The sequence below is a fragment of the Cupressus sempervirens genome, chromosome 9 (assembly GCF_028749045.1).
Source record: "Cupressus sempervirens isolate cs-2001-9-10 chromosome 9, ASM2874904v1, whole genome shotgun sequence".
In the NCBI taxonomy this organism is placed as follows: domain Eukaryota; kingdom Viridiplantae; phylum Streptophyta; class Pinopsida; order Cupressales; family Cupressaceae; genus Cupressus; species Cupressus sempervirens.
The window spans coordinates 725,761,955-725,774,024 of NC_143126.1; the positions used below are offsets into that span (position 1 = coordinate 725,761,955).

Consider the following 12,070-nt stretch of genomic DNA (forward strand, 5'->3'; position numbering starts at 1 on the left):
CTACAATAATGTATAGAAAACTAGATTGAACAAATTTTTTATATATTTAACAATTGATTTGAAAATGTGTACAATGTAAAAATATTAGAGAGAAATTCTCACAGCACCATATATACACAAAAAATTATTTTAGAAAAAAAACACTCCAAAAGCCTAGTCACATATCCTTTGAGAAAAAGTTTCTTTCTACAAGTACACAAGTATTGAGTTTTAGAATAAATATAACAAGACAACATCTATCATATAATTCCAATCATAATGCTCATATAGTAAAATTTGAAAATGCAAATCCATTTTAACGGTACCATCTTTAATAAATAAATAAGCATCCTAAAAGTAATTTGAAACGGACATCTTTTACATTATAAAATTGATAATATTATACCAATGAACAAGAAATAGTTCAAATATTAACCTTGTACAGGATGATTGAAGAGATACTCCACAAGCATTCTCTGATGGTACTACTTAATATCCTGAAAAAACCCAGCTCCGTACCCATATATTCCACTGCTGCCAAAACAAATCTCTTGCTGAAGTAGACTTTTCAATGCCCACCTTCATTTCCCATATTCATGTAAGGCTTTGTAAGGCTTCCTAACACCAATCCCAACTCCTCAAACCATCTTTTTTTCCTATTCAATCCCAAGGATTGCCAAACTGATTTACCCATTTCCTCCCTTGCAAAGATGGATTCTTGCATTTAAAATCATCAACCATTAAAGCACGTCCCATTGCTTGAACAGGGGATCCTTACTTGACCAAGCTCCCCTGCTTTCCATCCAGTTGAACTCACCTAAAATTGGACACAAGAAGTTAAACATCTTTCTTTCTCGTTACTGGCTGAGCAGATGTTAAACAAATTAAATATGAGATTAACATATATATATATAGAATGAATTACAATTATAGTTCAAATATTCAAGTGACTTCAATGTTGGAAAATAAATTCATGTTTTACATTTATTTTTGTTTTTGTTTTGTGCTTTCTTTTATTCTAATGATGGATTGAGGATGTGATTTGAAATGTTGATACAAAAGTTAAATTTGAAATCTAATCTAAACATGCTGCAAATAGTTTGACTGATTATAAAAATCTGTGACTTGAATGAACCCTTTAATTAATAAAAGAAAGTTCATAATCAGTAATAAAACATCCAACAATAAATAGTATTCCCAAATTCAACACCTAGGGGAGAGGACCGAGTACTTGAACGAGTTCCAATAGTTGTGATAGGAGTTGTTCATTTGATCCCTACATTTATTGACTTAATGCCCAATTATTTGACAATGTTGTACCAATACTTGTGACTATAAAGTTGTTAGTACAATGATGACTCCCTAAAATTGAATAAAATGTACTCTTAGGTATAAAAATTAACCAATGATGTGATGCCACATTAGCTGTGCACGTATGGGTACCCTTTATGCCTGACCATTGGTCTCACTTTTTATTCGGGCTGTTTTGGGCTACTTGGCAAAAAACATGCTGATGTGGCATTATAATGAATGATGTGGACTTGAAATCTTAGTTATAAGACAATTCGTCAAATAAGCTGCTGTAAAAAATTGGGAGTGATTTGAAATTTCTACATAGAATTTTGATAAATTTTAACGTAGAGTGTTCCGGGTCTTCTCCCCTATCTAATCTGTATAATAAATTAAAGGATAAAACCGTAAAAGAAACTGAAAAGTTAAATAGCAGTTTACAGAGAGGGTTTACAACATCAAAATAGTGAAACCAAATAGACAGATTTAAAAAACTTAAATACCCTCATTGGCTGCACGCTCATTGTGTAAGAACTTTGCAGGCAACGTGATAGAGTTAATATAAGATCTGATCTTGCTATAACTAGTTTAGATCTCATCTTTTAAACATAGATATTTACCAATATCAGTCTTGTGCTAAGCAACAACTCTATAAAGCTTTGTACGGTTCGGGGTTGATATGGCAGCTACTCCAATTCCCAATAGAACATTGAGGGCGGAAAAATAATGACACTGCTCAATCCCCACTTTAAAGAATGGTAAAATAATAGAGAAAAATCATACCTTAAGTGGGCTTGAATTGTGTATTTTTTATTGCCATGGGTTGCAAGGAGATCAACATAATGAATGCTCACAAAATGATCTTTATTACTGGTGTTGGCTCCCTTGTTTAATTGCAGAGGTGAGTTCTAAATATTATCTGATCCAATGTCATATCCGATTCACATTAAAAACAATACATAAATATCTATCTTATTTTATGAGCCAAGAATCATCTTTAATTGCTAAACAAAAACGATCATTGAACATGACCCTTACTCTAACGTAGGATTCAACTTTGTTTTGTTTTGTTTCAAACCTGCATTGTTAAGTTGCTCCAACAGGTTTTTTCTAAATCAACCACTGCAGCTTCTTTCTGCTTATCTGGTAGTCTCATCCTGTTCAAAAGATGTAAAACATGCATCATACACTGTATATGCACATGTTTCAAAGAGAAAAGCAATTCATATTATTCTAAAGAAAAATCAAACAAAAAGCAAAGATGAACAGAGACTTAACAAAATATGGGACTTACCAAAGTTAAATAGTCTTTTGATTTTCTGATGAAATTGAATGCTTCTTAATGAACTCCATGATGTTTAATATCCCTGAAATTAATTTTCAGCTTAGAAATGAATACCTTCAAATAGTAGCACATTTACTTGGTTTAAAATTTGCATTTTCTCAATTGGCCTCCTTGGTTTGGTCTGGTTTGTTTATTCTCGGGCTCCTCCGCGGTCCTCCATCTTTCCCTAAATCTTTGATCATCTTTCTTCTTTTGTTAGGACCTGAGGCAGGCGAAAGGCTCCTTTTATTTCTGGGTACAAGAGATTGCACAACACTTGTGTCTGGCCGATTAAAAGAAGCTGCTGCTGCATCATTTTGCACAGCCATGAGCTGCTCTTCACATGTCTTTTCACAAGCGTCCAGTTCATGCTTCCTGCACAAGAAGCAAACAAGATCAGACTATCCATTACAAAATAATGAACAACTAAAACTTTGAAAGCTCTCTAAAAGCAGTTTTGTGTTCACCTATTATCAATTTTAATTTAATGGTCCAATTATACCTTCGTCTCAATGGCTTACATTCATGATATTCATCAAGAACCATGATTTTAAATATAATGCTTAACATTGTAGATAACTGTTTTGAAAACCAAAATTATGAAAAAAAATGTTTAATATAAATTCTAACTTTAAAATGTACAATATATTCATTGTCATCAGAAGAAAATTATTATTTATTATAAAACCAAATGATCTATCATACATTTGTTATTGTTTTCTATTTAATCATGATTTCTATTGTTCGTTGCCTTGATTTATCAGTCTCCAACTGATTCAGAAACTGCTGGTTTACGTTGTGTTTCCATTAAATCTATCCCTCTTAACCTATTACACCATCACAAATATATACGGCCTAAGACAATTGAAAAAACATTATTTATGAGAAAAAAATTTACGATTGTTTTAATTATGAAGTTAGCTCCGCACTCGTTACCTTTGAGAAAGCTGATGAAACGCCTCTAGTATGCTCTGCTCTTTGCCCTTCACTAACCACGCCTCTTTCACTTTTACTTCTTTTTCCCCGCAGATTGCCCGAATCTGGTATCGTTTTGCCTGAAGCCAATTTGAACCTTCCGGGAAAATGCCCATCCATAGCCATTTTCCATTACTCATTTCGGCATTAAACCGATTGTCTTTGTCCGTGGATATAGAGAAGCGTATGTTCGGATGCACATTATCTATAAAGAAGCATATCAGAATGGCATTTGCGGCACTCTCCGGCACAGTCAACGTTAAGCCTCCCGATGACCCATATTCGACCACGTTTCTCAGAGGAAAAGAGGTAAAGAAGCTTTTCAGCGAGTCCACATCAATCACTGCTCTCGTGCATACTATCACTTCCCTTTGCCATTTTTGCACAATATTTGCACTCACGTCCCTCTGCCATTTCTGTACAATATTTGCAAAAATCATAAGCAACATAAAATCAAATGCCTCGTATTAATTAATAGACTTTTATATTTTTAATTCGACTTTTATATTTTACCTGAATGTTACTGATGGATGGTTCAATAAATGATCTATCGTTTCCTACGACTTGCAGGGCCTCCAATGAATCACTGTGCTCCAAGCTGAACATACACGTCCTCTTCGACAGTGTATATACTACCACTTGTTTCAATGATGTCAATCCTTCTAAACCTTCTATCGTATCCAATTTCTGGCATCTCCCTATTTTAAAGATTTTTAGAGAAGTTGCATCTGCTAGACTCGGCAAGGTGTTCAGTTCCATACAGTCATATATTATGAGTCTTTCCAGTGACCTCAAACTTCCTAGACTTTCTATCTTCTCCAATTTGTTGCAGCATCTCAAATAAAACATCTTTAGAGAAGTTGCCTCTGCAAGACTTGGAAGTGTGTTCAATTCTGTACAGTCATATATTGCGAATGTCTCCAATGACCTCAGGCTTTCTAAACTTTCTATCTTCTCCAATTTGTTGCAGCATCTCAAATAAAACCTCTTTAGAGAAGTTGCCTCTGCAAGACTTGGAAGTGTGTTCAATTCTGTACAGTCAAGTATTATGAGTGTCTCCAATGACCTCAGGCTTTCTAAACTTCCTATCTTCTCCAATTTGTTGCAGCCTCTCAAATCAAATATCTTTAGAGAAGTTGCCTCTGCAAGACTTGGAAGTGTGTTCAATTCTGTACAGTCATATATTGTGAGTGTCTCCAATGACCTCAGGCTTTCTAAACTTCTTATCTTCTCCAATTTGATGCAGCGTCTCAAATCAAACCTCTTTAGAGAAGTTGCCTCTGCAAGACTTGGAAGTGTGTTCAATTCTGTACAGTTAAGTATTATGAGTGTCTCCAATGACCTCAGGCTTTCTAAACTTCCTATCTTCTCCAATTTGATGCAGCCTCTCAAATCAAACATCTTTAGAGAAGTTGCCTCTGCAAGACTTGGAAGTGTGTTCAATTCTGTACAGTCAAGTATTATGAGTGTCTCTAATGACCTCAAGCTTTCTAAACTTCCTATCTTCTCCAATCCATAGCCTTTAGTAATAAACAACTCGCTTAAGTGTGAAGGAACCTGCGGCCGATTTTGATTACAAATCAACATACTTAAAATATAAAATATTTCAGTTTGCAATGCAAGATACTTACGTCCATATCGGGTTCCCACAAATCTTGTAATCTGTGAGACTCATGAAGTTGTAAACCTCTTAAATTTTTCAATGAAAGCCACGATGGAAATCTTTCGTGCTCAAATCTGTCACAGCGAAGGGAGAGGAAGAGCAGTTCCCTTGATATTTCGCTACATTGCTCATTAATAAAATCTCCTTCGGCAAAAAGAATCTTCAGTCCAAGCGAGCCGGGTTCGAGGACACGCTTTCCTTGGCTTGTGTTTAATATGATCTTTCCTTCCCGCAGGTAACAATTGTCACCAATCGCGTCTGCCATTCCTCGGACTCGAATTCTTTCCTTCAAGTCAAAATTTAAAATAAGAAATATTATAAGGCAGGGTCATGGAGGAACTGGTTTCCACACCAGGATTAATAAAGCAATGAAAGAAAGAACTGACTTCACCTGTTGAGGCTGAATCTCGATAATCTGCTGTTTAGACCAAAGGCGATAGGGATAGTGTTGATTAGCAATCTCCCTTCCCAAATCCCTCAAATTATCATGCATTCTAATGTAAGTTGTACCACCCTTCTTCTCTGGTTCAACAAGACATTTATTCACAAGCCTTTGCAAACCATGGAGACCATTCCAACCTGATCCGTCCCATACTGCAATGGCCGTACTGTTACAGACCGCAGCGAAGAGACACGCTACATCCAAAAACATCTCCTTTTCCTCTTTATCAAGAGCATCGTAGCTTATTCTGAGCCTCGATTTGATGTCGTCTGGCATTATTCTGGACACTTTGTGTAGCAGAGACTGCCAATAAGCCTTGCTAGACTCCCCATAGAGCTGACTGCCTAAGACCTTGAGTGACAAAGGCAGACAACGGCAAGCGTCTATGAACTTTTGAGCAAGTTCCTCGAATCCCAACAATGGAGAGGGTTGTTCGAACGCATGCCAACAGAAAAGCTGATGTGCATGAGCGGGATTGAGTGTTGTGGTTTTATATACAGCTGAGATGCCCCACGCTTTAAGAACATGCAACTCGCGTGTGGTAATAATAATGAGACTACCCTGGCCAATGCTATCCCTTGGTGGCAGCAGAGCATCTAGTTGATCTGTGTGATTCACGTCATCTAAAACGATAAGCACAGAAATAGACCTCAAACGGCATCTTAGAATCCTCTTGCCTTGTTCTACATTTTTAATATAATTGCTTTCAAGGTTAAGGTCCTTGAGAAGCTCCTTTTGTTTATCATGCAAACGGCCTTTCCTTGCAGCTTCACTAACATCAAAAACAAAACTTGACCTCTTGATAGGGGAACTTTTCTCATTATAGAGATGCTTTGCAAGGGTGGTTTTTCCTACACCACCCATTCCCCAGATCCCCACAATTTGTGTTGGTCCAGCAGTGTCAGATTTAAGTGCAATTTTGTTATGAAAGTCTTGTTGCAGTTCATCCAAACCCACGGGATGCTTGGCAACATGTAATCTCACCTCCTTCAGCTCTTTCAATACATGATTCACCACATTCATCACCGCCTTGTCCTCGTCTCTGGACAATCAACATTTGGAACCAAGAGAAGATTTTAAAAAGATGAAATCTTTGTGAGCTGAATCAAGCAATTCTTTAATCGAGTTTATAAAGTAAAATTGTACAGCCCCTCATAGAGCTCTATGATTTGGAATGTGCTCTTAGAAGCATAGAGTCACAAGGTCAAATTTAATATATACTTTACGAAATACATCTATTTTATTTATTTTATTTTAATTTAAGATTATATTTATATTATATCAAATTTAATTTATTTTTAAAATTATTTTATTTTATTATATTAACTCTTAAATTTTTTTAAGTATTAATTTTGATATTACTTTTAAAAATGATTAATTTTTTCAATAAATATTTTTCTTATTTTATTTTAAGAAATATATTGAATATTAAATATGCATATGCTTATGTACACGTGTTTTATTTTTAAAGATATAATAAATATTAAATATTTTTATGTTTTAAATCTCAATTAGTTAATTTATAAATGATTTTCTAGTTTAAAACATGAATATGCTTTAGTGTATGAGGGTCACTTATGTGGTGTATAGTAGGGATTGTATAGACATTTCTTGTATTTTGAATCTTGTCAACAATGATTTGTTCATAATTTTATAACATGTTTTGTTCTAAATGAGGAGATACCTAAAGTATAAACAAGAAATATTATTGTATCAAAAGTTAAAATAGATCACACATATTTTTAGGGCATCCAACCACATCCAAAGAATGTCACATGGTCTCCACTTATTGTTCAAATGTAATAGGAGTGCACTAAGTTTAGGCAGGATAATTCATCAAAATCATTTGTAGCTCCTATTAGTATTATACAAAATGTAAGAAGAGAAGAAGCACCATTACAAATTGAAACATAATATTTGAAATGGTCCATAGGATAAGTTGAGGCTTTGTTGTAACTTAAGGTGGATAGAAAAGTAAACAAATAAAATTGGGTTGAAACAAAAAATGTTAGATTAACCAAAACATATTAAATTGTATAGCATTAAACAATCTAAAGAAGCAAACAAATTATCTAGTAAAAAAGAAAATATGCTTGAAAATAAAACGTGGTTGCTTAAAAGTGATTCAAAATTTCAATAGTTAAAAAGTGATTCAAATTTTCAAAAGCTTAAAAGTGATTCAAATTTTTACTTGTGTAAAAGTACACATCCATGTCAAGGAGTTGGGTTAAAGAGTACACTACTACAAGAGTAGATTGGTGTGAGGAAGGTACAACCAAGGTAAGGGAAAAGAAAAAAGCTAGAATTATTGACGTGTAATAAATCTATTTTTTAAACTAAAAATATTATCTATAAATAGAAAATACTTCTTTATTAAGAAATCTTTTAAATAGAAAATTTAAAGATAAATATATTGCAAAAATATAAATATAAGCTTCTTCTTTGATTGTATCAATGTTTTTAACATCAACTTTCATTTGGAAAAAGAACTTATATTTATATTCTGGTGAATTGTAATAATCTAATTATACGATCTCAAATATTAATATTAAAATATTATTACACAATTAAATTAAAAAACACTTTAAATTAATTTACCCTTAAATGAAAGTACATAAATTTATTATTAATATTCAAACTAGATCACAATATTTAGAGTGCACACAGTATACTTACTACAGAAATTTATAATCCACTACACATGACACATAATTTAATTTGTTTCTCAAATCAATTTGAAAATTTGTATGTATTTTTATAAACTTTTATATGGATACAAATTGCATGGTATAATGGGCAGGACAAGCTAGGTATCTACATAACTATGTTGACTTTCTGTGGCAAAAACTACAAATTTAAGGGGACAAATGCACCAAAGACAAGAAAAGAATCAAACATGATTCTTTTTCAGATTTTCGAAAACACAGCTTACAATAGATCAACCAAAGAAAAACACCCAAGGAAGATTTGATGAACTAAATGTACGAGAGAGATTATTTTATACTAACCTTTGATTATTAATTATCTCGCCCTTGATCAAGGAAGCTTTGTGGAGTGCCAACTTCCAGCTTTGAAGCAATTCTGAGTTGTATCTGCACAGGTGGAAAACAATACAAGCACAATGGAACAAACTTTACTGCTGATACATGACAAATAAAAAGAAGAAAATTTAAAAAATAGAGAACATAAGATAACAATATAATTCTAATCTTAATTAATTAAGATTTAGGGTCAAACAAGAATGCAGCAGACGATACAGAGGAATAGTATCTGAGGTTTACCTGCGCTTCACTTCATACTGGGAGAAGGCATCTGCATAAATTCCTTTTCCATCAATCGCCCATCTTAGATCAGAGGGCTCAACATGGTAGAAAATGGGGATAATTTTGATTTGGGGTAATTGCAGTATATATTGCAGCTCAGCCAAACACCAAGGGGATTGTGCATAATTCTTGGAGAAAATGGCTATGTGAATACGAGAAGTACGCATTGCTTGTTGTAAAGCCTCAGGGAAGAAACTCCCAACCTCGAGTTCATATTTATCCAAGAAGACTCTGAGTCCAGTGGCATCTATCTTATTGTAGATAGTGGTGGCCAGACCGTCTTTCACATCACCTCCATGGTGATTTATAAAGACATCATACGGCAGTTGTTGTGAGGAGGATTCAGCGGAAGCACTAGCGGCTATTAGACCATCAAAAGGGGCTGCCATTATGATGATTAGATACAAATTTAAACAGAGGAAAATGCCGGTAAAAGCGGCTTGGTATTTGAACTGCTTGACAGAGTAGGGCTTAGGGTTTTTTTATGTACATTGAGGCAAACAAAAACCAGCAGCAGAGCTGAGGGGCAAAAACATTAATGCAGAAATGCGTGATAGACAAAAGGCAAATCCAACGGAGATATTTAAGAACGGAGAGGAAAATAGCGAGAAAAAGGGAAGGAAAGGGCAGGAAAGCAGGGGAGTAAAGAGGGAAGTAATTTGAGAAATGCGCAGAGAAGAATGATTGGATATCATTTCATGGGGGAAAAGTGCTGGAACGAAGTAGGAAGGCACTAGGCAGCTTCCTATTTCATAATTTCATGTGGGTCCCTTCTAATGCGTAATGTTATGAGAGAAGTTCGTTGTCTCTTGTATGACTTTGTACGTATGACTTTGTGTGGTTTTTTTTTTAATATATAATATAAGGGAGAAGATATCTCTCTCTTTCTATGACTTTGTGTGGTTTTTTTTTAATATATAAAATAGATAGATAGATAAAATTGTAACGTCCACGAGGCTAAAAATAGCCTATGGGACAACAAGAAAACTCAAGCAGACTTAAGTAGCACTATTCATTTCTTGTGTAAGATGATGATGAGCCCCCCTAATTTCTCAATGTCTTGTTCGTTGAATAGGTTATGCCAAGAACTGTCACATATAGTATCTGCAAATTTATCTCTGTTATCCTTGTAGGCCTCACATTCTAAAATAAAGTGTTGTTCAGTTTCCACTTTCCCAAAATTGTAAAATCTGCAAATTCTCTCTTCCCAAGCCTCCTTTGGCCTCTTCCAATGCCCGGTCTCACAACGAAGTTAGTGAGAGTTGGTTCTCAATTGAGCAATAAGAATTTTAGCCCTCCAATAAATGTTAGCTCCTATGTACGCTTTTTGGAGTTGATCATAAGTGGGGTTGAACTCATTTATATAATATAGTTTCTTCCTCCTTATCTCGCTTCCCCAATTTCTCTTGTAGAATTTCTCCATAACAAAGACTTTTATTTCTTTATTATTTGTGGGGCACATATTGAATTGAATATTCCATTTACTCATCCATTTGATGTTTTGTTGCATCCATGTCCTTTTTCGCTTACATAGTGTGTCACTAAAGACAACTTTAAGCCATCTATCCTCTTCCATTTTTTTTATTCTTTTTAAATAGCTTAAAAGGAAAACCATAGCAAGTGCCTCGATAGAAGCAGCCGCCATTTCACTTAGCATGATATTATATGGAACAGTGCTTTTGATTTTAAACTTGCTTGTAATCAAGTGCTTTTGGATTCTTTCGATTTGTTTCCATTGTGCTATAGTAGTGCTACTGGCCCATAATTCACACCCATAAAGAACAACTAGCAGCACAAGAAGACTGAACAAGGTTTGAATAGTTTTCCAATCTCACAACTCCGCTTCACGACACCTATTCTGAAGAGCATAGAAAGCCTTCCACCCAACTAACGTGCTATTATACCTGCAGCTAGACCAGCTTAGTTTCTTTTTCTTTCTTTTTGCCAATTTGAGAATATGATTCTATATCTAAACATGTTCTAATGGTTGTCATAGTAGTAGTTGTTTAATTTAATGATCATGCTAGTTAGTTTAGCATTCAATGCTATTGATAATATTGTACCAATAATTTTGATGTTGAACTTGTTTTTGCTACTGACAACTACTCATAATTGATCATTCATGTGATGTCATATCAATTGCACAAGTATGAGGAACCCTAATGCACTATGATTGATCTCACATTTTTAGTTTAGGGCACTTAGCAAAAACCATGTTGATATGACATTATATTTAATGATATTAATGATCGTGAAACCTTAGATAGTGTATGCCTAAAATGTGAGCACACTTCTATGAGTCATTATATCCAAGATTGCTCAAGAATGAGATCTCAAATGGTGACTCATAGCACTCTATTCATGGAGTGCAAGGGTTTGTAATGGAGGCCCTCAGTTTAACCTAGTTTGTGCCCATGCAAGTACACCATAAAACAAGAGATTTAAATATCAAAATATGAATGCAAATGAAAATGCAAGCTAATCTAAATGATGACAATACAAAGCAATGCAAGAAAGAAAATCTAATCAATGAAAGGAAGTAACAATGCAATATTAATCTATGAAAACAAATATGACTCTAAGATAATATGAAAATGCAAGGATGAAACTTCTTGATGGAAGCCATAGATGCAAGAGAAAATAAGACAAGAAGAGAGAAGTTGCAATGAAGCTCCAATGTCTAAACCCTAAGGCTCAAACTCCTCCTCCAAAATCATTTTCTAAACTTGTAACATAACAATACTATAACAACAAACTATTTTCTATATATCTCTCTCTATATATTTATCTATGTCTCTCTATATATCTTTCTCTATATCTTTCTGTATATCTCTCTATATATGAACATGAGAAGGAGAGGGCTCCTTATAAAGAAAAATGTGGAGGTGGCAAGCTTCTCACAACCAATATGGGATAATAAAGTTTGATCCATGTGAGACAAAATTCCACCAATAAGAAAAGAGGAGTGTTTGAGTAGAAAGTGGAACGAGGAAATTAAGGAATTCCGCTTAGAGAGATGTGTATTTAAGTGTAGAGCAAAAAAGAATTATTTATTTTTTATTTAATTTATTTCT

The 12,070-nt window shown here is 34.3% G+C and overlaps 1 protein-coding gene across 1 annotated transcript; it reads right to left on the reverse strand.

Moving 5' to 3' along the window:
• Nucleotides 1-270: 270 nt before the first annotated feature.
• On the reverse strand, nt 271-9,408 carry LOC149540768 (TMV resistance protein N-like). Its single transcript, XM_089801858.1, has 11 exons — nt 8,955-9,408; nt 8,682-8,765; nt 5,623-6,715; nt 5,200-5,517; nt 4,082-5,125; nt 3,530-3,984; nt 2,717-2,968; nt 2,564-2,636; nt 2,348-2,426; nt 2,053-2,188; nt 271-796 (listed from the first exon to the last, which is right to left on the reverse strand). The coding sequence occupies exons 1-8, from the start codon at nt 9,383-9,385 to the stop codon at nt 2,609-2,611; spliced, it is 3,705 nt and encodes a 1,234-aa protein (XP_089657984.1). The 5' UTR covers nt 9,386-9,408; the 3' UTR covers nt 271-796; nt 2,053-2,188; nt 2,348-2,426; nt 2,564-2,608.
• Between the last annotated feature and the right edge of the window lie 2,662 nt (nt 9,409-12,070).

Excerpts from the sequence above, each read along its gene's own strand:
- LOC149540768 (XM_089801858.1), bottom strand. The coding sequence starts at position 9,385 with ATGGCAGCCCCTTTTGATGGTCTAATAGCCGCTAGTGCTTCCGCTGAA. Across the intron at positions 5,518-5,622 it reads TCGAGATTCAGCCTCAACAG|GAAAGAATTCGAGTCCGAGG; the intron begins GTGAAGTCAGTT and ends TTTGACTTGAAG. Across the intron at positions 3,985-4,081 it reads CATCCATCAGTAACATTCAG|AAATGGCAGAGGGACGTGAG; the intron begins GTAAAATATAAA and ends AATATTGTACAG.